Below are 27,496 nucleotides of genomic sequence, written 5' to 3' on the forward strand. Positions count from 1 at the left end.
TATAATTTTTTTTAAAAGTTTATTTTAAACATTTTCCAGAGAGGTCTTTTTAAACTCTTTTACACATTTTTTTGGTCTTCTTAAGCAGAAGTTGAATATAATTTTACATTTTCTTCCTGAGCTGAGTTTAGCATTAAAAATAGCAACTGTTATCTTCTCCAAAAAATCTAGCGATGGCTTCAGGGGCTTCTGAGATGTTAATACATCATGTCTAACATGCTTGCCTCATGAGCAAGCAGGCCAGTCTCTTCAGAGGCATATCAGCTTCATCCTCAATCCCCACAATAATGTCATGTTAGACACAGTCACAAAACTCTGTCCAGATTAGGGCAGTGGTGAGAATTGAAGGTGAGTCCTTGCACAGGTACAGCCCAGAGGTCCCAGTGGCAGAATCATCTGGGAAGATGGGATGTGGGGGTAGAGGGAGCTTGGGAGGAGGAAAGAGAACAGAGTTTAGAAAAGACATGGAGTAATGCAACAAGAACACTGTCATCTGGCAAGTGTACAAATCTATTTGTGGTTATTAAGGCTTAATTTTAAAGAGCATAATCACTAGATAAGCAATTTTGAAGGTAGAATGTAGAAAGTAAAATGGGATAAAAGTAAAAAGAGGTGGATGCAGTGACTCATGGTTATAATCCCAGCACTTTGGAAGGCTGAGGCAGGAGATCGCTTGAGACCAGGTGTTCGAGACCAGCCTGGGCAACATTATGAGACCCTGTCTCTACAAAACTAATTCTAAAGTTAGCTGGGTATGGTAGTGCCTCTGCCTCAGCTACTAGGAAGGTTGAGATGGGAGAATTTCTTGAGCCTGGGAGGTCGAGGCTGCAGTTAGCCGTGATTGTGCCACTGCACTCCAGCCTGGATGACAGAGTGAGACCATCTTAAAATAAATGTAAAAAGAGGGATAGTGATAAGATTAAAAACATTCCAGTATTTGGTAAAATCTGTGTTCTGGGGCATTGCTTGACAGAAGTAACATTTCAGTGGCCAGTGAAGATCTTTGTGGGTAAACACTTTTAGCTGCAAAGCCGTTTCGATGGTCCTGCCTGGTGATCATGATGAGCCTGGTGATACTTATGATGTACGAATGCATAAAGGATCCCTTGTGGGCCTTGCTTCTATTTGTATTTCCTTTGCTAGGCCAGGCCTTTCCTTCCAACTGTAGATCAAGCAGAATTTTGAGAGCTAAATCATCTCTTAAGTGTCAAGTGCACTGTCTTCACATGAATGAATCTTCGGCATTTTTATCTGAAACCTGCTGGAATCTTTGTGTTGCAACAAATTTAAATAGACCTTTGAGAAAGTTTCGCTGAATTACTAATATCATATGCCCTTTTTCATATATTTTGAGGACTGTCTGATGGATAATCTATGACAAGTAGAGACTAGCAGTGTGGAAATAAGACCACCCAAATAAGAATAAGCAGAGGCTGTTTATGCAGAGCTTGTTATAGCAATGGAGCCAGCCACTGTCTTAGTTCATTTGGGCTACTACAACATTCTGTACACTGGGTAGCTTATAAACAACACAAATTTATTTCTTACAGTTCTGGAGGCTGGCAAGTCCAAGATCAAGGCACTGGCAGGTTTGGCTTCTGCTGAGGGCCCACTTTCTGGTTCATAGAATGGTGCTTCCTCACTGTGTCCTCAAATCATTTAAAGGTTAAGGCAGCTCTTTGGGGCCTCTTTGATAAGGGCACAAATCCCAAGACCTAATCACCTCCCAAAGGCCACACCTTCTAATACACACTGGAGATTAGGAACATAGGAATTTTGAAGGAGACACAAACTCTCAGACGATAGCAGCCACGATTACTGGCTTTTTTTTTTTTTTTTTTTGAGACAGGGCCTCTCACGCTGTTGCCCAGGCTGGATTGCAGCCTCTGCCTCCCAGGCCCAAGCAATCCTCTCACCTCAGCCTCCCAAGTAGCAGGGACTACAGGCACGTACCACTGTGCCTGGCTACTGTGTGTGTGTGTGTTTCTGTGTATTTTGGAGACGAGGTTATGCCATGTTGCCCAGGCTGGTCTTGACCTCCTGAGCTCAAGCAATCCTCCTGCCTCAGCCTCCTAAAGTGCTGGGATTATAGGTGTGTGCCGTGGACCTATTGGACTAAATGAAGGGGGACGAACGCGGGAATAAAAGACAAGAGAGTATATTTGGAAGAAGGGGTCAGGGAGCACCTTGCCTCTAGTGGGCAAGGGCCCTGAGCTTTACACAGCCCTCTGTATTTATTAGGCAAAAGAGATAGCGAGGTGGGGGGGGTGGGGGGTGGGGGTGGGGGGTGGTTGTCTGCCAGCAGCTTTATTCACAGCAGGCTTGCAAGACTGCATTCTTAGAACAATAGGCGCTAGATTTCTCAATAGGTAACTTCAAGGAACCCTGTACCAGGGAGTGAGGCCCTCAGCAAACCTTTTGGTGGCAGAGCTGTGTGAGTTTGCCCACATCCTGCATTCATGATAAACAGTTTGCTGTTTGATCATATAGCCTCCAGTGGAAGGCTGAGTTGGTCACATCCCACAGGCCTTCGGCTCCCTACAGGTGTGAGCCACGGTATCAGCTAAGCTCTGCTTCTTACATGTTATTTAACCTCCACTCCTCAGTCTCCCCAGTTGTAAAATATCACTGATAACTAACAGGAGCTATAAAACACCAGACCCATATTAGGCACTCATCAGATCCCTGAAACCTACCACCCTCCTGGGGAGGTTAACAGTTAAGTTTGGCTCCTTGAATTCCTTGGCCATCTCTGAGCCACCTGTAATCTCCCAGCTTTTGAATGTTCCCTGTGGAGTAGGTTCTGCCACAGGACTTCTAGAGAAGCCCTTATCTCAATTCAGCACCCCTCTACTGTCCTCTTCTGGCCATGATAGTCATTGCAGCCCTGCAGGTCCTGCCCTCTCCAGGATCACTGCACTAGCTTCATTAACACTGGGCACTTTAGAGCCTGGCACTGGAGCAGATGTTACAGTGACAAAGTTGAATAAACCCCAGGCTCTGAATCTTAAAGTGCATACCCTGTGAGAAACAGACAACTGAAGAGCTGGATACAAGAATACATTGGATTCCTTCTAGAAAGTGGCTATAGGAGGGTAAAGGAGAAGCACAGACATAAGCTGGTCAAGCACTGCAAGTAGCAAGGCTGAGTGGAGATCTGCTGGGAGAACCAACCAGCATGAGCAGCAAAAGTGTGGAATAGGCTTGTCAGAATGTTAAAGGCCAGATGTCATCCTGAAAACGAATCACTAAAAACTTACTTTTTGCTTTAATTTCTTGTAAATCAAAGATAAATAATTCTTAATGTATATGTAAGCTAAACAGTAACTTAGTACAGTTATTTTTTAAAGTATTAAAAAGAATTTTTTGTCTTAAAATTACAAAAGTCCTTGAGTAGTACATCATGTTAGGTTACATAAGTAATTTGTGTATTAACCAAATATCTTGATACACGGACTACAGAAGACATTTTTAGGATGAGGTACTTTTAAAGAAACATTTAAAAAATCAATTTATATAACTGTCAAAGTTATCTCGTTATTGTGATGAGGGGCTTGATACAATCATCTACATTTTAATTCTAGAAAAGCACCTCTTTATAATTAAAGCACAATCAAAATTTCAGAGAGAAGAAAATCATTTGCCTAGTACTTGTCTCTTGGAAAAATTAAGATCTGAAATAGGAGTTTAGATCAGTGGTTCTCCAACATTAAAATCACCTGGAGGTTTTAAAAAATCCCTGCGCTTGGCCGGGCGTAATCCCAGTACTTTGGGAGGCTAAGGTGAACAGATCACTGAGGTCAGGAGTTCAGGAGTTTGAAGCCAGCCTGACCAATATGGTGAAACCCCATCTCTACTAAAAATACAAAAATTAGCTGGGTGTCATGGTGGGCACCTATACTCCCAGTTGCTTGGGAGGCTGAGGCATGAGAATCACTTGAACCCAGGAGGTGGAGGTTGCAGTGAGCCGAGATTGCATCACCGCCCTTCCGACCTGGGCAACAGAGTCAGACCCTGTCTCAAAAAAAAAAAAAAGAAAAATTCCCCGTGCTCAAACAGCACCACAGACCAATTCAACATGAATCTCTGGGCGTGGGGCCCAGGCATTATTTTTAAAAATCTCTCCAGGTGGCTTCAATGTGCAGTAGTCTCACAAACCAATGGTTTTAGACAAATATATAACAAAGTAGTTATTAAATTTATCAACTGACCCAAATTAATCAAGAAAACACAGATTTAGTATCCCTGGTCTGAAAATCCAAAATCCAAAATGCTCCAAAACCCAAAGCTTTTTCAGCACCAACATGACACTCAAAGAAAATACTCTTTGGAGAATTTAAGATTTCAGATTTTAGGATTACGGATACTGAACAGTAAGTATAACGTAAACATTCCAAAATCTGAAAATACCTGAAATTCGAAACTCTTCTGGTCTCAAGCATTTTTGGATATGAGATATTCCACCTGTATTTTGACTTTTAAATGACCTCTTCAGGACTGGTTAGCAAAATTACCATACACTGTAGTGATGAGGATTGTGGTGTGCTACAAGGGCCTAAGTCAAAACTTAACAAAGCTGAGCTAAGACAAGGGTCGATTTTAAAATTTCTATGACCACGTTTTAACAAATTACTTAGTAACATTAGCAACTACAGTGGCTATGAGTTGTTCTAGTCTTATTCTTACCAAAGCAAATTTAAAATGCAGATATATATTAAGTATTCTGGAAACGATTTGCCTGGGAGGCCTTATAATTATAATTTCTTCTTTTGCAGATATACTTTTCTGCTAGAACAGGACATATGAAAAAAAAGATTGTAAAAATGGCTCCAAGTGGACCAGAATATATAGTCCTAGTCATCAGACACATGACACCCTCCCCACTCTATCCCGATTATACAATTACCCAGCTGAGGATTCTTTGGGCAACTCAGAATTTTAGGAACACTAATAAGCCCCCAAACATATGTGCAGTACAAATAGAATTTTTACATTTATTTTTTATTCCTACAGAAAAGAAGAAACACATTCGTACCAAGAGTTCATTTCCCAGTGGTTAAATGTACTAAGAAAAATACATTAACAAAGAATAATGAACAAAATAACTCAAGGATACAACTGCTGTGAATTCAAAAGACAAACACAACTACAGGAAAAGTGAGTGCACTCGCTTTCACATTTTGCAGCTGTTAACAGAAGTCTTAAACATTTAAAATTTAACTAACTCACACAACCTCCACCAAGTAGCAGAATAAATAAATAAAATTCTAAACAATAAAAATGGACAAACATGGTCAGGTTGTTAGGTTAAGAGCTAAAAATTTCATTTTGCTTCCATGGTTGCGACCATAAGTCTCAAGGCCTTCAAAGCATAAACATCACAGAAAACCTATCACAAACCACAAACCAACCACAGGAAAACCCTTTTTATATTGTGTATCTTCTGTATTTCATAAATCTAATAAGCCATCAGTTGTAAGATGCATCCTAATTCAGAGATGTCACAACGTGAAATAAAAAGTATCTCTGGATCAATAAAGTATTCTATGTATACATACCCGAGATATGAGAGGAAACTATTTACCAGTTTGAATTACTTCCATACTATTGTGACAAACAATAATTAAGTGTCAAAACATTGAAATTTTATGTAGTTAAGCTTTTTATTATTGTTTTCTTTACAGGAACAATAATCCAAACAAGTCTTGAACCAGTCTATAAACAGAAAACATGTTATATAAATTATTATCTATTTTTGCAATACATCAAAATACTGTATTGGTGGAAATAAACAGATAACAAAAAACAATATACATCATTTCCATGTTTGCCATCAGACCCCACAAGTATGTTTGTCTTTACAATTCATTATAGGTGAAAAACAAACTGAAACACAACAGGTATGCACAATTATGCCACTGTTAAGGAGTGCAGATTACATGTGTTGAAGTTTTTCTTCATAAAATGGAACACATTGCTAGGTACACAGAAACATGATTTTGCTCTAAAGAACAGCTGAACTGTTGAGAGAAGCAAGGGCTTCCTAGTGGGCTTCCAGTGTAGCAGATAATATTACCCTGTATAACAGAGTATTATGGGGTTTTGCATTTTCCAAGTCTGTAAGTCTAACCATAAGCAAAACAAAAACAAACCGAAACATTAAGATATACTGACAATCTTATTCCCATATATGACAGAATAGTTCTCATACAATGTTAAGACTGATTTACTTTTTTATTAGGAGCACTTCTTAGGTTTTTGGCATTTCACATGTCTACACTCAGTGTCCATTGGCTCCTTCTGAGAGTATCCGTGAAGGTTCAGTAAATTTTGCAGTGAACAAGTAAAAAAGGGCTGGTGTAGGTACCAAAGCCAAAAGGGGCAAATCTTGCTCAAGTTTATCCACTCTGGAAATGGAGATTATTCCATAGGCATGAAGTAACCAGTGGCTGAAGAGAACAATAAGTCTTTTCTTTCTGACCAGAAGATCATAGCAGTTCTATATAATTTTGTAAAAGAAAGAAAACAGAAATACAGATTATCAGGCTAAATCAGCTGGATAATTTATTTTAATGTAAAATGTATTATTTATAATCTCAGAATCATAAAATATTTGAGCTAAAAAAGACTTAAGAAATCACTCAGTCTAGCCACTCCACTTTATAGATGAGGAAAGTGAGGCTCCTAAGGTCATATAAGCACTCAGTAGCGGCACCCAGATGAGAGCCACGTCATCATGTCTCTGAAGTCCTAGTCTATGCCATCATTCACTCCTGGAAACACTATAGTTTCTTCTGAAAGAAAGATATAAACTAGAAGGGAAACTCCACTTTATATGCTTTCTTCCTGGCCTGATCCACGGTCATTATGGATCTACAGGTGAGAAATAGGAGGTACAGAAACCCAACCTCCTTAACTTCTAACATTCCTGGAGCCTGCTGCATGAATAGTAAGGGAGCAGAAATGACACATGAACACTCTGATTTTCTTTTAATCCTTAATACAGCTGTATAGTATGCAGAAACTAGAAGAATGAAATTAATACAAAATTAATACCTAAATGTGCTAATAAACACATTAAAACATAATTTGCAACAGGTTAGTTACCAACTTTCTCTTATCATTAAACAGCTCATCAACTCAACCAGTACTAAGCTGTCTTTTCCTGCTTTAGGTCCCCATTTCTGATTCATGCTAATTGAAGTATGTGAACATTTTATATAGGAGATTCACAGGGGCAGAGAAACAAATAAGTTCAAGCTAATTTAACAGTGTATGCCTAATTCTTAACTATGGATAAGATGAAAAAATTCAAGGCCGGGTCTGGTGGCTCACCCCTGTAATCCCAGCACTTTGGAAGGCCAAGATGGGTGGATCATGAGGTCAGGAGTTTGAGACCAGCTTGATCAACATGGTGAAACCCCGTCTCTACTAAAAACACAAAAATTAGCCAGGTGTGGTGGCGTGCGCCTGTAATCCCAGGTACTCAGGAAGCTGAGGCAGGAGAATTGCTTGAACCTGAGAGGCGGAGGGTGCAGTGAGCTGAGATTGCACTACTGCGCTCGAGCCTGAGCAACAGAGTGATACTCCGCCAAAAAGAAAATCAAAAACCTAATTTTATTCAAATATCCAAATATCCAACTATTTCCTCCTTCAAATCTTTCCCTAGAGTGGATAAAAGTGCCAAAACTAATTTGCCTATCTTCTTTAATTAATTATATTTCAATGCTGGTTAAAGATTACAATGGAAAAATGAGGATCATCTACAGATGAAAACAACTGAATAATCACTATAAAAATATTCTGTCTAGTTCTTCCACTATTATCCTACCTAAAAATCACTATGATTCCTACACGTTTTCCCCCACTCACCGTCTCACTAAGGTAATAGAAAAAGTGGCATCAACAGTAACCACTCCAAAATAGTTTACAACTTATTTTCTCTCAGTTGAGTTTTCTTTTATGTTATGAATTATGACAAAGCACATATCAACTGTCATGGGTAGTTTGAGACAGTTCAAAGGTCCTAGATTAGCAAGTATAGGATGGAAGAGTACTAAGACACTTCGGATTGGCCTCAGAATAAAGTTCTTAAATCAGAGCCATTAACGTATTTAAAAGCAATAATTTAAATGTAATATATTAATAGTAGAGAGTCACATAATTATTTTAGAAAGAAAATGTCAGATTGCATATGAACAAATAATGTACAAGAATGCCCATTTTGATTCAAAGTTTAATGAATACATTTTTCCCTAGATAATAGAGTCAAATACACTACTACTTCTCATTTGTTGTTCATGTTTTTGACCAATAGCTTATATTGAAAATATAAACGTTATGACATGATGTTCTATTCTACCCAGTGACTATAAATGTGTCAAAAGATACTTTTTTGGCCAAAACTATTCTGAAAATAAAGACATATATAGTTTTTAAAAAGGAGTTCTTTATAATAGTGGCCTTACACTAAAATATTAAAAAGTTAGAGGTACAAAATGGTTACCATGAAAAAGGAACAGTATCAGAATAATGTGGCTATTAATGTTAGCTTCAAATCCCCCAAACATTATAGGATAAAAGTAAACATCCATAATCAAGAAAATAAAATTTGTGATAAAACATAGAAGGATATGGAACACACAATTATTGATGACTGTTTATGTTGCCATTGTAAAATAAAGTTTAAAATTAGTTCTAAATATAAAACATTTTTATGGTTTTTCTCAAAATAGTGTTAGTAAGTTTCAACATTTCAATAATTGTATGTTTGCTACATGGGTAAATTGTGTGAAATGACTTTTCTCCTTCATGCTGGATAGTTGAGCCTGACTACTTCACTATTTCACTAATTTCCCAGGGAAATATATAGTCTGGTACACAACTTTTCATAAAGTTAACAAGCCAAAAGCTACCAAGTGGCATCAATCAACCAAAGATTACTAAAACAATCAGTTGGACTATATCTTATCATATGGACTATTCTGATATTTACTTGTCAAATTTATCAAAAAAAGTCTTTAACAAAGGAAAAAAGACTTCCTACCTCTATTTCAGAAGCAGACATGTATACAGCCAGAGTAACCAAAGATAACACTAATATAATGTATGGGAAGGCGTAATCTGAAAGAGAAGCATTGGTATTATGTTGGAAATTAAACAAATCTTCTCAATAAACCATCAAATAAATTCAAATAGTAATTCTTAGAGTCAAATCCTTTCTCAACCAGTTCTGTGAGACTTACAACCTAAGGTTCTGAGGCAGGGGCCAGCAAGCTTTTTCTGGAAAGGGCAAGATAGTAAATGATTTTAGCCCTGCATGTCTCTGTCTCGATTACCCAGCTCTGCAGTTGTAGCAGGAAAGCAGCCATAGACAATACATACATGAATGGGCATGGCTGTGTTCCAATAAAAACTTCATGGACGGTAAAATATAAATTTCATACATTTTTCACATCAAGAAATAGAAGTCTTTTGATTTTTTAACCATAAAAAAATGTAAAAACTATCCTTGGGCCAGCTTTGAAGAACCCTGCCTTAAGGCATCCAGTGAATGTAAATAATTAACTTCCCTCCTCTGCATTCTAGAATAGTACCAGTTATGTACTAAACTTAGGAGAATTCAAAAAATCGTCAAATAATTTTCTGTGTTTTGTGGTCCAGGTGGGGAACCTCAGTTGAGAAAGGTTATCTATAAGAGTAACTCAGCTTTAGTTAATCTTTAGAAAAGGTCATTTATCAATAAACTTTAAAGGATAAAGAAATCATTCAGTATTCTTAATATCAAAATTCCAGCAATCTCTACTTTAAATACAGTACAGTAATACTTTAAGCAAATTTTTCCCTCTAAAACACCTTTCTCTTAAAATGTTTCAAATTTACAACACACTAAAATAAACGGACAAATTGAGAAAAATATCTTTGAATTATTTTTCATACAATTATTTGTAAACGACTTCAGTTTATGAGACTACTAATCATTCTACATTGCAGTAGAACCCATTTGGAACAATTTCAAATGTTAACTCAGGATTTGGCAGCCATAAACTTAATTATCTATACAGGCCTGATTCCAACTTACTAAAGAACTAAATGACTTATTTGACATTTATAACCTTTTATTTCATAGACAGTAATTAGGTCCTCAACCTTTCAAAAAATAAAAAATGAAAAACAAAACTCTATTTAACTAATACGTAGCTAAACAATGTTGCTACTGATACAAATTTAAGACCTGGTAGTAAAAAGCCATATACAGTAAAAATGAATAAAGAGGAAGTTTCTGACTAAGCCCAGATTTGTGGGGAGTAGAGGGAGGTGCCGGGCTAGAGATAGGATTGGGAGTGGTTCTTAAATTACAGTGCATAAAAAAATTTGAGATTTTGTGCAACCAGGTCTGGAGTAGGGTCTAGGGATATGCATTTTAGTTCCCCTGGTGGTTCAGATACAGATCACACTTAGAAGCTAGCTTCTATAATACTTCCAAGCAGGTAAAAGTTCGTCACTGACATATTCCTAATCATGCCCTAGATCCCTAGTCCTTCACTATCTTAAGCTATCAGAAGCTTCCTGGTGCTCTGCTTTGCTCAGACTTGCTATATCCCTACAAACCAAAAATTATCATCTCTTTTTCAACATCATAAAATTATGAGTTGGTAGTACAAATGAATAGTGCCTCCTTGAGTCCCCCTATGAATGTGTTTTGAGTGAAAGCTTGTTAAAATGATAAAAACATTCACTGTGGGAAAAGTTATTTTTCAATACAGGCAGCTACAATATAGAAAGCAATGCTGTCTGGCATCTCTTTGGGTTAGCTTTCCAAACGTTTTCCTGCTTCTCACAGCGTTTCCCTTTTTTCCATTTCATAGCCAAGAGGCTCTACACAATAGCACCACCTGCAGTCTAGAACCTACAGATTTGAGGTTGGCCAATTCTTAACTCTTCCAGCCTAGCAGAAACAACTCCCTGTAATCTTTTGGCTATTCCACGAATACTGAAACTGAATTCATTTCTCTTCACCAACCTATTTGCTTCTTCTAATATTCACATTTATCCATCCACTGGTTACTAAGTCAAAAAGCTACTTTATAAAATTCTTGTCCCATTCCTTCAACCCCTATATTTGTTACCTAGCTTAGTTAATGCTATCTTTGAAGCTGCTCCTCATTCCCAGTGTTTTGCTACCATAGGTAGAGAATTCCACATGTATCAAGTTATCTTTTTACAGTGCAAATGTAATCATGTCACTCTTCTGCCTAAATCCTTTTAAGAACAGGTCCCTATTCCCTACAGCAAGAATGGCAACCTCAAATGACACAGAGGCTAGCCAGGAAGGTATAGGGAATGGGCCAAATCTAACAGGGAGACAGGAGCTAGAGGGAACTATAGATTTTCGAATCCTGTGCAGGCCAAATGAAACAGTTCATCTGTAAACCAGAATATGGGGGATAACAGAATTTCTGGTTCCCTTGGTCTTACCCTCAAGCCCCACCATCACCTTGAACCAAATTACATTCCTAAACTATATTACCAAATTACATTACCAAGCTCCATATAAAGGATGATGTCCAACATCCTTGGAACATTCAATGTCACATATTCAAAAGAACCACACTATGTTTTCTCAGCCACTGGGCTTGCCTGCTTTATCTCCTGGTTGTATGTGAGGTATTTAACAGTGAATTTTTCTTATTCTTTTGAGTCACAGTTTGGTCTAAATGGTTACTAAACAAATGAATTAATGGTTACATTAAAATAAAAGATATTAAGGACTTTTTACTATAAAAGGTTTTCATAAATGAACTTAGAAACCTAAGACCTTACTTAATAATAAACAGTATACATTATCAAAACTAATTTTCATAAATTCCTAAATAAAAACCAGTTTCTATTTCTTATGATATACTTAGATTTTTAAAATCTTCTAATTTGGTCATAAGCTTCAAATGCAAAGTATTCTCTAAACAGAAATGAGTTTTGATTAGCTCTCACTGATTTCTTGAGAATTTTTATTCCATTCCAAGAAATCCATGACTTTTCTTTACAATACTGATCATGTTTTAGCAAAAACATACACTAAGGTTTATTTTCAAGGATTAAACAAATTAGCTGGGCGCAGTGGCTCAGGCCTATAATCCCAGCACTTTGGGAGGCCAAGGTGGGCAGATCATGAGATCAGGAGATCGAGACCATCCTGACCAACATGGTGAAACCCCGTCTCTACTAAAAAAAATACAAAAATTAGCCGGGCGTGGTGGCACATGCCTATAGTCCCAGCTACTCGGGGGGCCAAGGCAGGAGAATCAACTGAACCTGGGAGGCGGAGGTTGCAGTGAACTGAGATCACACCACTGTACTCCAGCCTGCTGACAGAGTGAGATTCCATCTCAACAACAACAACAACAACAAAAAAAAAAAAAAAAAAAAAAAAAAAAGAAAGGAATAAGCAAACTATTTTAAGGAAAAAGTTCCAAAGTTAAATCTAGAGGAAATATTACTGCATACAATAATAAATATATTTCATTGACTTGACTGTACCCATCAAACTTACATAAAAGGCCTCCACCAACTGCCTGAAGCACAGTCAAAATTGGGAAGAAGTAAAGTGCAGCATAAATACTTTTAAATCGATCAGACTTCCCTAACCCACATGCAATCTTCTTCACCAGAAGAGGTCGGAGCAGCATCATTAATACCAAGCAGAATGCATAATAGATAAATACAATGGTGTATCTGTAAAATAAAATAGAAAATTTGTAACATCAAAAATGTTTTAAAAATGTTTTTATCCTTGATCATTTTTAAATGAAAGAGCCTAAAAAAGGTTTAAAAAGCATATTTACTCTATCCATTGGATATTCAGATTGGCGGAAGGCTGGCCAAACAGGCTCTCATACACTGCTAGCAAAGGTACAATGGTTGCTTTCTTAGGCAGTCTGGAAATATGTATCAAAAATCCTAAAATTGTTTATCCCTTTTGATTCAGCAATTTTACCTGTAGAAATTTATCCAAGGGAGACAACCAGGGATACATAAAAAAACCTACTGTACAAGGATTTTTATTGAATCACTTATAATAAAGAAAAGTCCTAAAGAAAATAAATATTCAATTATAGGAAACTGGTTGTATTTTATAGTATATTCATGCTGCAATATTATGCAGACATAAAAATCTAGTTATGAAATAAATGTTAACAAAATTAACTGTGCCTAATATATTAAGTGCCAACAGCTTACAAAATAGCATGTCATAGTATAGCCTTAATATTCTTTAAAATGTATGCATACACATGCAGAAATAAAACTGTAAAGATAAAATTTTTAGCAGAATCATCTCATGGAATAGAATTACAGATTATTTTATTCTATGTGTGCTTTTATTCTATGTTTTTGAAATGTCCCATTTTTAATGTAACTTTTATAATCAGAAAAAAAAAGCTGTAGAAAGAGCTCTGTGTCACCAGACTTCTAGTACTTTATTTTGAAAAACGGGACTTTTATCCACATAGTTCTATCTTAATTTTCCTGAGTATTTTCAAATCGATTTTACTATCTTGCTACTCAAACCCTCTCCCTATACAGGGGAGTGTCCTACGAAGTCAGCAGTCATTTCAGATCACGGACCACATGCTTTCTACCCACACAGCAAAATGATATCATAATCCTGTGTTTCTGTGATGCTTTTAGGTTCAGTCCTGTATATGTTTGATCTCTTGGGTGATACTTTGTCTTGTTATACCACCCCCAACCAACATCAAAAGAAAACAAAATCTATCCATTCCTGCAACTTGTAGTTCCTTAAGAGCTCTAAAAAAGATGATTTTAATCAAGAGGAAACCATCATGTGTTACCTCTTCTAATGAATTAGTTTCCTAGTCTTGTCTGCTACCTCCTATCAACAGCAGAACAAAACAAAATCTGTCCATTCCCACAACTTGTAATTCCTTAAGAGCTCCAAAAAGATTATCACTTTAATCAGGAGGAAACCATCCTGTTTCTCCAAATGAACTAGGAAACTAGTTTGTGGAAGTGATTACATTTCCCATTCCTGCCTTCCACCAGAAGACCTCATCCCATTCCACTCTTCCCCTCTTTCAATCCATGCCGCCTACATGTGGGGATAGTTTAAATTTGACAAACTAAAGCTAATTATTGCTATAACAGTAATAACTGCCATTTTCCATAACTCATTCTTAAAGTTTTAGTAATGTAAAAGTTATTTTTTGCAGTAAGTTATAATGATAGAAGCTTACATGTTTTTTCATGCCTCATGTAATCTGTTTCCCCTTAAAACTATAATTATCAGTAAAGTACTGTGGTATTTTTCAATTTGTAAGAAACCAGGCTATATATACATTGGGAAAAACAGCCTTCATTTGTCAATGCACTAGTGTTCCAAAGGTTTCTGGTAATTGTGTGCTATTACTTTTTGTTGACTTGCAAAAAAAAAAAAAAAAAAAATTACTATGACTCGTGGTAGCCCTACAACCTTCAGAAATGCTTAGCCCAGTCTGACCAAACATTTATATTTAGAATGGTTAGGTAAATAAATAATATGCCTAAATCCAATGCTATAAGACAGTATAATATCTCATAATTTTAAAAATCACTGTTTTATATAATTAATAAAACAAGGCAGGCAAGCTGTTCTACAATGACTGTTGGTAAAGGTGCTGAGGAAGAAAAACAAACAAACAATCTTGATTCAGGATAGTGAATAGATGGAAAATGTCCTAATCAATGAAGCTGTGTGATGATTATGATTGACAGGGAGTGCTGCCACAAGATTCTTAGCCTACACTCAATTCAGCAGAAAAAGTGCTATAATAAATTAGAAGTGACTATTACAGGTGCAGATGAGGGTTGGTAGTACCTGTTTGCCATTTCTCTTCCAATCTTGTATTTTCTTACCCTCCTAATATAGGCTTTACAAATATTAATATAAGTAACATAAATGAGACTGTCGGTAAATAAGTCTGATTTTGTTTTAAAAAAGATTACCTTATATTTGATTTAAATATAATATTCATTTCACTTATTAAGTTTCCCAAATAGGATTATGTTAAGTTATGCAAGGCCTCAGGAGAGTTATATGACAAGAGGGTAATTAATGCTTAGAGCTAAGCTCTACGAATCAATGAATCAACTAAAAGTACATTATCAGTCTTTTATATAGTATTTTATATAAAAATTATAGCTATATATGTATATATGTGTGCGTATATATGTGTGTGCATGTATATTATATATATGTATATATGTGTGTGTGTGAATATATGAATATATATATATATATAAAATAATTTGCCATACCTAAAAACTGGCAGTGAGAGGCCCCAGTGGCTCATGCATGTAATCCCATCACTTAGGGAGGCCAAGGTGGGTAGATCACTTAAGGCCAGGAGTTCAAGACCAGCTTGGCCAACATGGCAAAACCCCATCTCTCTACCAAAAATACAAAAATTAGCCAGGCATAGTGGCACATGTCTGTAATCCCAGCTGGTGAGGCTGAGGCACCAGAATCACTTGAACCCAGAAGGCAGAGGTTGCAGTGAGCTGAGATCTTGTGCCACTACACTCCAGCCTGGACAACAGAGCGAGACTCTGTCTCAAAAACAAACAAAAAACTGGCAGGCAGAAAAGAAGATTTTCATTTTTCTATATCTGGTTGTTTTGTACCTATATGCATGTCTATGTTTTTGATGTTTTATTATTAAGAAGTTGCTCAAAAAGGACTAATTTCCCCAAGCATATTATGTACTGAAAGCCCGCTACAATTATAAGAATATAAATACCAGACTTCTATTTTCCCTTTTCCCCAAAAAATATCAAAATGAATTTGATTCATTTTCTAGTTCTAGAATTTACAAAAATTCATAAAAATTCTGCAACTGGAATAGTCTGGCATAATTGCATTCAGAATTTTATGAATTTAATATTTTTAAAACAAAACATTCTAATAGAAATTACACTTATTTGGGGAGAAAAAAAGAAAAAACACTAACCCAAACTCTCTAATAATGCCATTTACTATAAAGTGCCTCCTATATCTAAGTTATACGGTAGCTGAGAATGTGTGGATTAATTTAACCCTCACAACACCTTATAAGGTATCATTATTCCCATTTTACCAATGAGAAAACTGAAGTTACAAGAGGCTGTTTACATGTTCAAGGTAATATAGCAGCTGGCAGACCCAGAACTCAAACCCACACCTGTTTTTGTCTCCAAAGGCCATAAAATCTATAATAATTGTCAGAGATTTAAAAACAAAAATGATCTTAAGTTGAAATAAACACTTACAGTGGGTAGACGGCTTCATGAGTACAGTGCACTGTGGTAACGTAATCTGGACTTGGGTTGTAAAGCATCGTGTACCAGTCAGAAAGCATCAATACTCGGCATGACCGAATATAAAGAACACCAACGGGATCACTCACAAGTAAGGTGATAATAGCTGCCATGCTGCATTCAAATAATGCAGTGATGTGTTGGAAAAGTGCACTGGAACTAGAGAAGGAAAAGAGGCATGATTACTAGAAAAACTGCAATATTTAAATGGCTTAAATAAAACATGTACATGTGTCAAGATACAGATTTCTAAATATATAAGAAAAGTCAAACAAAAACTACTCAAGAGTATAACCTTTTATTCTCAAAAGGGATAAATAACACTGTAGCAGTATTATCTAAATGTGTAACAGAAAAGCAGAAATTAGATCTACCTTGTATCTTTAGTATCTTGCCAAACTGCTGCTAAAAATTTCTTAGGTATCTGTGTATCATTTAATCTTAATATGCACATAAAAGATGGTAGGTAACATATGTTTGTTATAAAGTATAGTAATTATAATATTATAAGCTCATCTCCTACCCAATAACTGTCAATAATTTATGACTACTTTTTTGTTCCTCCCCATCCATTTCTCTGTCTCTCCCTTAGAGGCAACCATGTACCAAACTGCTTTTATCACTTTTTTCTAGAAAGTTTTTATCCCAATTGTATTTATGCTTCACAACTATTCTGGTTAGTTTTGCTTATTTTTGAATGCTATAAAATGATATCACACTAATGGAAGTCTTCTGAGTTTTTTTCCACTCGAAATTACATTTCCAACTTTCATCCATGCTATTGCTTACAGCTGAGGTTCAGTCATTTTTGCTACTGTATTAGGATTCCACTGTGTGACAATACTGTGATTTGTTTCTCCATTCTGCCATTAGTTAAATGTGTTGCAAATGTGTTCCTCTCAGTCTGTGGGCTCAATTTTCACTTTCTTTGTGAAGCCTTTTTATAAACATGTTCTAAATTTTAATAGATTGGGCTTTATTTATTTATTTTTTCTGCTTAGCAGTTTAAATGTTTTAAAAAGTCCTTCCACACCCTGAGAGAGTGTGTGTGTATCTCACACACACACTATTTTCTTCTAAAAATTTTAAGGTTTTGCATTTCACATTTATCTTTAATTCACCTAGAAGAGATTTCTGTGTCTAAGGTAAGGTAGGATCTAACTTTACTTTTTCCCATTTGAATTGCCAATTGTCCCAGCAGCAGCATTTTACTGAACAGGTACTTCTCATCCCTACCCTCCCAACTAATTTGCCATGACACTTCTGTCATATAAAGTTTCATATACAACTGTCTGTGTTTTGGCTCTCTATTCTGTTTCTTGAGTCCATTTATCTATTCCTGAGCCAGAAGAATAATATCATAATTCTTGATGTTACATACATTTTTTCTACTTCTTTGGTGGTCTTGGCTATTCCTGGCCCTTTGCTCTTCCATAAAAGTTTGAAAATTAGCTTGTCAAGTGCTCAGATAAATCCCATGTAGCTTAGCTATCTTGGTCTGAGCTATGTCACAATACTTTACTATACATGGAATATAAGAAATAGTTTCATATATTTATCTTATACTCAACCTTTTTATTAAATGGTCTTGTTATTTCTAATATCTAGCCTATAGGTGATTTTGAGTTTTCTACTTGAACATTTTCCATTATGTGGAATCATTTCCATTATTCCACTGCATAGCAAACTACCTCAAAACTTGGTGGCTTGAAACAAGAACCACTGATCATTTCTCACTATTTTGTTATGTGACTGGGCTCAACTGGGCAGTTCTTTCTGCTCCACATGATGTCAGCTTGGAAAGCACTTGTCTAGAGGCTTGACCACGCTGCAGCATTTAAAAAGACTAACTCACATGGCTGCAGTAAGTGCTGGCTGTTGGCTGGAAGCACAACCAAGGCTGTTAACAGGTATGCCTTGGTTCTCTTCCACATGGCTTCTCTTTTGTTTTCAATATTATGCTGTTTAATTATGATGCATGTAGGTGTGAATTTCTGTTTATTCTGCTTGGGATGTGTTTTGCTTCTGGGATCTGTGAATCTGTTTCTCATTGTTTTTGTAAAATCTGAAGCCAGTCTCTCTCTCTCTCTTTTTTTTTGTTATAATACTTTAAGTTCTAGGGTACATGTGCGCAACATGCAGGTTTGTTACCTATGTATACATGTGCCATGCCAGTATCTCTTAAAATACCAGCTCTCCTTGGCCAGGCGCACTGGCTCATGCCTGTAATCCCAGCACTTTGGGAGGCTGAGGTGGGCGGATCACGAGGTCAGGAGATAGAGACCATCCTAGCTAACACTGTGAAACCCTGTCTCTACTAAAAATGCAAAAAATTAGCCGGGCGTGGTGGCAGGCGCCTGTAGTCCCAGCTACTGGGGAGGCTAAGGCAGGAGAATGGCGTGAACCTGGGAGGCGGAGCTTGTAGTGAGCCGAGATCACGCCACTGCGCTCCAGGTTGGCTGACAGAGCGAGACTCCGTCACAAAAAAAGAAAAGAAAAAGAGGTTAGGACCGTGGAAATCTGAATTTCTAGCCTCTCTGGGGAGGCAGCAGAAGAGAAGAGGGTTCAGAAGAGCTGGAGGTTTTTCCACAGGATGTCAGCCAGAAAAAAAAAAAAATACCAGCTTTCCTTCATAGTCTCTATTTTTCCAGAGACCCTAATTAGATACTATGGGCAAAAACTTAACAAAACATTTATGCTGTGCATGAGAATCTGGCCTTCAGTTAACTCTCTAGCTCTTTTCCTCTGGAAACCTGATAAGGATAGAATGTCAACTATATAGCTAGGCAACACCACGTATGATACAAATGATCCTGACTGGTCAATTACATCTGGACTGGGGAGAACCATAAATGAACTATAAATGCCTGATGGGGATACCATGGTTTGGCTTTTTTGAATTCAGTGACTCTTGTAATTGGCATGTCACTTGCAGGACCCCAGAAGTTCGTGGAATTGTTATGAGAGAGACTGGCTCCTGTGAAGTGTAAGACTTTAAGCCTGCACAACTCCCACATCCACCCAACATGAATCTCACCTTCTTGCACCTGATTTTCCATCTCTTTCTTTCTCAGTGCTATATGCCATTATTTATATGCATTCTTTTCTAGTTCACTAATTCTATCTTCAACTGTTTAATCTGCTGACTACCTTTTTTTTTTTATTTTGGCAAGTATAAATTTTTTTCTAAAAGTTTAAAATTTAAAGTAAAAATTCATTTCTAAAAGTTTCCTTTTCTTCCCCCAATACATCTGTTTATTCCAAATAATCTTATTATTATGGACAGCTTGTGACTACATCCTTACTTTCTTTATAGGTAGCAGTTACATATCCCATAGGTGAAAGTCCATTATCTGTGTCCTTTGAGAGCATAAATATATTATTTGTTGCATCTACCAATAAGTCCTAGTGCTATTTTATTTAGTAACCACAGACTATGAGGTCATTACTAGATCTTAACGAGCGAGAGTCTTATAGGGTTAAATTGAGAATGGGGAAGCTTTCCAGCAAAGAGGCTCTGCTACTTTTGCCAGCAGCTATGGCCACTACTACCTTGGGCTTCAGGCCCTTGAGGGTCTAATCTTGGCAGAGGCTGCCCAAGATTCAGTATCCAGATAACACTGCTGCTACCAGCAATTGACCTTAGACAGCCCTCTCATCCCAACTGCCTGCCTTGTCACCCTGGCCTAACTCAGGGGGGTTGGTTTGTGTTTTGAAAGAGAAGAGTTCCTGGAGACCTCTCCATCTCCAGCTGGGACCAGCAATGTCTCACATAGTTTATCTACCCCAGACTTTAGTTATTTCATGCAGGTAGGTCACTTGGAGCTCCTAATTAACTCACATGGTTGGAAGCAAAACTCCTGTGCCATTTTACAAAGATGAAAACACTGAAAACATAAATAAACACACATTCACATTATGTAATTTGACATTTTGCTTCCTTATAGAATTAATATTTCTAGAGGCAAAATCCCAACTTCATTATTTCTTGCCATTACTTTGATAACGTTCTTACTGGTCTTCTTATCATGTTCTCTTTTAATCTATCTGCAGCCAGACACATAATCTTTACAAAATGAAATACAATTTTAAAACTTCTCTCATTAAACTAATTTTGAGTCTTTTTGTCTTTCTGGAAAAATACTCCTTGCCAGCATCGTCTTCTATATTTCCTGGCCATGCTAAATGGCTTTAAATTCACTTGTGTCTCCACACATCGGGGCATGCATCACTCTCCACCTCGAAACACATTTTACCTATCTGCCAAACCATGCATCCTTCCAGATCAGCTCAGGGGTTATCCCCAGTTTTTAGGAACACTTGTTAAGACACCTCTAGCCCCAATCTATCCAGACTGTAACTGCAAAGTTTCAGGAAATTGTTAAGAGATGGCCCTTGTGTTCTTCGTTACCAATTTCCTAGGCAAAGCATAGTTGTACAACTCCCTCTTTTTAAACCCACCTCCTTTCCTGTCTGAGTATTAGTCACTCCTTGCCTTCCCTCAAACCAACCTCTAGTCTCTGCTTCAAGTCTCTCCCTCAAAACACAGCTAATATCTAAATTCAAACGCATTTGGTGAAGACATACCTATGCCCTTTAGCTCTTCTCTACTTTGGGGCTGAGAACTTCCTGCCAATTGACTGGGCAATTATTCTGTTTCAGCTTTATCACATCTCCGTTCTCACCCCATCTCTCATCGTTCTATTAATATAACAGAAATTAAAAGCTGGATGAAAGATGCTATTTTAAAAGTATTTTTATAAATTATTCTGAAAAATTATAAATGCTTTCCCAATGTAAATAACCACCCTGGATTTATTAGGTAGGCCCCAGAAAACTGCTGATTCTATTTCCATCTGGACCATCCTTTCCATTTCCATTCCAACTACCACAGTCTATTTCTTTGACAACAGTCTTCTATTAAATATCTCACCTCTAATCTACCCTCCACAGAAATTTTCTTCCTAAAATATACATCAAATGATGCCACTTCCATACACCAGATCTTCAGCAATAAATGATTCACTCAAATACGGAGTGTTTTTTTGGATGCTCATTCCCTCCATATCACATGTTGAAATGTAATCCTCAACGAGGTGGGGCCTAGTGGGAAGTATTTGGGTCACGAGAGTGGAAGCCTCATGAATGACTTGGAACTGTGCTCACAGTAATGAGTGAGTTCTCACTCTAGGAGTTCATGTGAGATTTGGTTGTTTAAAAGATCCATGGTGGCTCACACCTGTAATCCCAGCACTTTGGGAGGCTGAGGCAGGAGGACTGCTTGCGCCCAGGAGATCGAGACCAGCCTGGGCAACATAGAGAGACCCTGTCTCTACAAAATACAAAAAATTAGCAGGGTGTGGTGGTACACGCCTGTAGTCCCAGCTACTTGGACGGCTGAGTCGGGAAGATCACTTGAGCCTAGGAAGTCAAGGTTGCAGTAAGCAGTGATCACACCACTGCAATATAGCCTAGATGTCAAACCAAGACCTTGTCTCGAAAAATAAAAATAAATAAATAAAACATAAAAAAATAAAAATGAAAGAGGTGCCTCCTCCCTCTCTCACCATGTGGTCCCCCTTTGCCTCCTGCCTCCTCTCACACTGGTACCCTCTGCCTTCTGCCATGATTATAAGCTTCCTCAAGCCATCACCAGAAACAGATGCCAGCACTATGCTTCATGTACAGACTGCAGAACCATGGGCCAATTAAACCTCTTTTCTTTATAAATTACCCAGTCTCAGGTATTCCTTTGTGGCAACGCAAATGGACTAACAGAAAACTGAAACTGAAGGGTAGGGCAATGCTATAAAGACACCTGAAAATATGGAAGCAGCTTTGGAGCTGGGTACCAGGCAGAGGCTGAAAGAGTTTGGAGGTCTCAGAAGAAGACAGGAAGACAAGGGAAAGTTTGGAACCTCTTACAGCCTTAAGTGGTTGTGACCAAAATGCTGACAAATATAGATAGTGAAGGCCAGGCTGATGAGGTCTCACATGGAAATAAGGAAGTTACCAGGAACTGTAGTAAAGGTCATCCATATTATGCCCTAGCAAAGAACTTTGCTGCATTGTGTCCAAGTCCTATGCATCTGTAGAAGTTGGAACTTAAGAGTGATGACTTAGGGTATCTGGTAGAAGAAATCGTTAAGCAACAAAGCATTCAAGATGTGCTGTGGCTGCTTCTAACAGCCTATGATCAGATAGATGTGGGAGCAAAGGAATGACTTAAAAATTGGGACTTATACTTAAAGGGAAAGCAGAGTCTAAAAGTTTGGAAAATTTGCAGCCTGGTCATGTGGTAGAGAAGAAAAGAGCATTTTCAGGAGAGGAATTCAACCAGGCTGTACAGCAACAACTTGCTAGAGAGGTTAGCATGGCTCAAAGAGAGCCAAGTGCTAATAGCCAAGACAATGAGAAAAAGGCCTTGAAGGCATTTCAGAAGTCTTTCAGACTGCCTGTCCCACCACAGGCCCAGAGCCTAGAAGGAAAGCATAGAAAGTAAGCTGTCTTCCTTATTTTTCTCTTTTAATAGCACTCTTTGTTTTGTTGTTGTTGTTGTTGTTTTGTTTTAAGCACTCAACTTTCTGAGTGACTTTTAAACTGAAATCAGAAGGAAAAGAAGGTAGCTAGGTAACAAGTTGCAGTCAGATGAAGAAGAGAGTATTTCAGACAGCGGAAAGAGTTTGGAGGAAGGGAAAGAACCTAAAATAGGAAAGATCCTGAACAGCTGGAGGAACTAAAAGAAAATCAGATGGCTGAAACGTACTAACGCAGAATTTGACTTCCCATTCCCAGCAGATTAAAGTTCACATGCTTATCAAGAACCTTCACATTCTGGCCCCAACCTATCTTTCCTACTCCCTTTTATATTACTTTTCTTCATCTGCAACCCACTCTTGACTACCCCAGATTACTTCCATTCCTACCTACCACAGACCACATATTTCATACCTCTATGCCATTATTCATGCTGTTTCCTCTGCCTAAAATGTTCCTTTTTTGAAATCTTTCAGATCCCATCAGGCATAATTTATCTCTCCATTCTTTGTAACTCCAGAGTACTTTGTTTATAACTCTTCCACTACATTTCTAAGACTGATTTATAATTATGTACACACTTGTTTTCTCCACAAGATTATGACTATAAGCCATGTCAGTTATTTTTATATCTCCTTTCCTGATCTTTCAAACATAAAATGCAGTGCTTAGTAAATGTGTGCTGATTTAATATGTTAATATGAGTTTCTGCATTAGGTTACAGCTATATCGTTTTTAACTATATCATACTAGATTACTAGTATTAAATTAAATTACAAAGAATGTGTTCCATAACAATAAATAGCTTGTCATCATAACCAATTTTGTGTAGAAAACCAATAAGGATTATAGTTGAGAAGTAAAAAAGTATTCCTTCAAGATCATTGAGAGTAAAACGGACTAAAGACAGTTCCCTTAAAAATTACTAAGTCATGCCCTATTGTTAAGTTTTCTTGTCACAGTTAAGAATAATCTGAAGATAAAGGAAAAACATGTTTACCACTTTTAAAACAGAAGAGGCAGAATTACTTAATAAGGTCTTCCGAGTGATAATTATTCCAACATTAGTCCAGCCAGATACAGTCATAGAAATGTGCTAACCTCTTTTTCCCCGAGTACCATTCAATGAAGAACCAATGTAAAACCAGAGGAAGCATTGCCATAAATCCAAGATAGAGCCAATCATAAAGTTCAGGAGATTCTGTGCAAGGCTGACAATATTTCTGTGCATTTGTTCTCTGTCCTCTTGGGCATACCTACAATATATAAAACCAGTATTTTGTGTACAGATATTATTTTAGAATATTAACACCCCCCCAAATCATTCTATAAGACATCCCATTTCAGTTTAAATATTTAAGTTTACATGTGCAGCTTTTAGAACTAAAAAAGACATAAGTAAAATAAAATCTATATTGTATGTGCTATATTTGTACAATGCTCTTCAAAGATTCCTTTTACTGAGTTACTAAAATAGTTGACTAACATTCAATGAAAAACCTAGTTACTAACATTATATAAGAATAATTGCAGATAAATATTCTGGATTCATGATGTTCAACTTACTGTACAAGACATGGTACTAAATCATAAATTAGAAATTATTAAATTATTAAATGCTTTAAAAAATAATAGACATCAAAATGCCAACATAAACAATGACTACATTAATGCCTCCATATTGTTTTATATTTCTTTATTTTATTTTTTTTTTGAGATGGAGTCTCCCTCTGTTGCCCACGCTGGAATGCAGTGGTGCGATCTTGGCTCACTGCAACCTCCACCTCCTGGGTTCAAGCAATTCTCCCGTCTCAGCCTCCCCAGCAGCTGGGACTACAGGCGCACACCACTATGCCCAGCTAATTTTTTTCTATTTTTAGCAGAGACGGGGTTTCACCATATTGGTCAGGCTGGTCTCGAACTCCTGACCTCAAGTAATCCACTCGCCTCAGCTTCCCAAAGTGCTGGGATTACAGGTATGAGCCACTGCGCCTGGCCCTCCATATTATTTTATAAATTAGTGAGTATAATAAGAAAAAATATTCTACATGTGAAAATATTTCAAAAGCAAACAGATTTTACAAAATGAAATAAGATACAAACATAAGACTTACCCCACATTCTCCATATATTTCAGTTGAGCCATTTTTAAATAATAGGGTCTTCCCACAATAAAGTCCAAGGCATGCTGGTTGGATATCGACAGCTTTTTAAAAACAAATGCCAGTATAGTAACATCTTTTGTGATTATAAAAAAAAATGCAATAATAGCTGAAGCACTTGGCAGAAATAACAGTTTCAAAATTTTAAATAACACATATTAGACAAAAGTCTTCAAGCATTTTTAAATTTAAATTTCTCTTTTTACACTGTGACACTGCAGACAGTTATCCTGGAACCTTGCTGTTAATATTGTGCCTTATGATTGAGGTCCTCAACCAGCAGAGCAGGATCTATCCCCAGGACTCAAGGCCTAACCTGGTATGATCAGAGGATACTTTCAAGTTTCATTGACTATAAAGTTCAAATATACACATATTTTTAAATTAGAGCACCAGTAGAGGGTCACCACCTTCTATTTTGCCCAGTCAGGACATTAAGCACCCACATGTAGACATACAATTGTCATCTATGTTCATAACAGAACACATTTTCACATGGGAAAAGCAGAGAACATAATTTCAGAACAGAGGTACGTAAATTACCTTTATAAAAAGCTTCCTACATTGTCTTAGCTTTTATTATTTTTGTGGAGGATAAGTGAAAATTTCATCAAGGCTGTCACTGGGCAAATATTTAGGAACCACTGCCTTAAAATTAATCCCCTGATCTAAAGGCTTAGGGGAAAAGCTGCTATTCCTTACTTAAAAAAAACCCAACAACTAAGAACCGAATACGTTGTCTTTGACCTTATTCACAAGAAGAAATTATGGAAGGAGTTTTCTTCATCAGTGACATCTGATTCCCTTCATTCCTTCATTGATTCATCCAATAAACTAACACTGAGCTTGATTCCACTGGTTAGGGGCCACTAAAAGTCCAAGGAGAAACAGAGTTCCTGCCAAAACCCTACAATCTAATGTGGATTAAAACAAACAAACAGGCTGGGTGAGGTGGCTCACGCCTGTAATTCCAGCACTTTGGGAGGCCGAGGTGGGCAGATCACGAGGTCAGGAGTTCGAGACTAGCCTGGTCAAAAGGGTGAAACCCCGTCTCTACTAAAAATACAAAAATTAGCCAGGCGTGGTGGCGCGCCTGTAGTCCCAGCTACTCCGGAGGCTGAGGCAGGAGAATCACTTGAACCCAGGAGGTGGAGGTTGCAGTGAGCCAAGATCGCGCCACTGCACTCCAGCCTGGGCTACAGAACGAGACTCCTTTTCAAAACAAACAAACAAACTGTGGTCTACATGTGAATTAATTTGAAAAAGTATGCATCTTTGACTATTCTTGAACAATCATTTCCCAAATTATTCACGGATTCACAATCTAGACTGCCTGGTCTACAGTGCCCTCTCTCCTTTCACGTTCAAGTAGACTTTTTATTTCCTTCTCCTTATGCTGCTGAGAGAAAAAGAGAAGCAGCATTGATTAAAATTCTTCAAGTTTAATATTTTCGCTTTTAACAAATTTCGGACTTAGCTTTTTAAACCCATTGGCCTCTTTAATGGGCGCTTTTTTTTTGTAATCAATTGTAATCACAATGTTCTAAATTAATACATGAAAATGAATTATGTTTCAGGTTTTTCAAGAATGCAGAAGTTAAGGAATTGGAAACTTCTGTATGGGTTTTACATCTAGTAGATGCTTAATAAATACATGCGAATATCAATAATCTAAAGTTTCTCAAAATCCAAGGCCTCAAAACCAGTATGATAAACTGAACTGAAATAAACAGCCTATCACCTACTAAACAAAACCCAGGCTCCAAGTGACTGTGTAATTTCCCTTTTCATTTCCTTTAGTGAACGACAGCTAAAGTTTTAAGATTCTATTTTTTTGCAGCGGTCTTGCTCCTTTGTGACGGGCCCTATAAATCTACGTTTGAGGTTGAAGCAGGAGACAAATTATGCAGCAACTTGCTTCTGCTTTACTGTTTTTTTCTGCACTATCACCCGCGTTTTCAATTCTGAAGTCAACCCTCATGCAAGTGTTCCCTTCACATTAAACTAAGGGACTGAAGGGGCATTTCGGACCAAACAACAAAGACCTGGCCTTTCCGCCGCAGACAGCGCGCCTCCCCCGGCAGCCCGTCGGCGACAGAGACCACCACAACCCGGCAAGAGTGCGGGGCCCGGCCCGAGGGCGGGCGGGGTCAAGGGGCGAGCCTGCGCCTCCAGCCGAAGGCCGCCTACAGAGAGCCGAGCCCGAGGCCAGCCGTGTAGGAAAGCAACCAGGACTACCAGAAACAACCAGGACTTCCCGGGATCTTGGCGACCACTCACCCATGGGCCGCCTGAAGGTTTTTTTCCAGAAGCACTAGACCAGCGGATCTGGCAGCTGCACCGAACATCCGGGCCACAGCGAGCTCGGCGGCTCCGCCTCCCAGTAACCTGGCTACCGCTCCGAAGTTCCTCCCCCACTTCCGGGTTTAGGCTCCGATGTCCCGCCC

At 37.7% G+C, this 27,496-nt stretch overlaps 2 protein-coding genes across 5 annotated transcripts in view; one reads left to right on the forward strand and one right to left on the reverse strand.

Moving 5' to 3' along the window:
- The window catches only part of CCDC175 (coiled-coil domain containing 175), a 62,908-nt gene extending 57,623 nt beyond the window's left edge, over nucleotides 1-5,285 (forward strand). The window contains exon 20 of the mRNA XM_023231608.3: nucleotides 5,014-5,285. Within this exon, the coding sequence (XP_023087376.2) occupies nucleotides 5,014-5,060 (47 nt within the window). The 3' untranslated portion in view covers nucleotides 5,061-5,285. The remainder of the gene's footprint in view (nucleotides 1-5,013) is intronic.
- On the reverse strand, nucleotides 4,968-27,479 carry JKAMP (JNK1/MAPK8 associated membrane protein). 4 transcript variants are annotated; one of them, XM_023231638.2, is made up of 7 exons: nucleotides 27,330-27,479; nucleotides 25,002-25,125; nucleotides 23,989-24,143; nucleotides 16,303-16,509; nucleotides 12,551-12,732; nucleotides 9,047-9,123; nucleotides 4,968-6,499 (listed from the first exon to the last, which is right to left on the reverse strand). In XM_023231638.2, the coding sequence occupies exons 3-7, from the start codon at nucleotides 24,048-24,050 to the stop codon at nucleotides 6,281-6,283; spliced, it is 747 nt and encodes a 248-aa protein (XP_023087406.1). In that variant the 5' UTR covers nucleotides 24,051-24,143; nucleotides 25,002-25,125; nucleotides 27,330-27,479; the 3' UTR covers nucleotides 4,968-6,280. The 4 variants fall into 4 exon arrangements, with proteins under 4 accessions (XP_023087406.1, XP_023087389.1, XP_023087396.1 ...); XM_023231621.2 differs by having other exon boundaries at nucleotides 4,970-6,499; nucleotides 25,002-25,093; XM_023231628.2 differs by having other exon boundaries at nucleotides 4,984-6,499; nucleotides 25,002-25,075.
- Nucleotides 27,480-27,496: the final 17 nt, after the last annotated feature.

The sequence above is a fragment of the Piliocolobus tephrosceles genome, chromosome 6 (genome assembly GCF_002776525.5).
Source record: "Piliocolobus tephrosceles isolate RC106 chromosome 6, ASM277652v3, whole genome shotgun sequence".
Lineage (NCBI taxonomy): Eukaryota > Metazoa > Chordata > Mammalia > Primates > Cercopithecidae > Piliocolobus > Piliocolobus tephrosceles.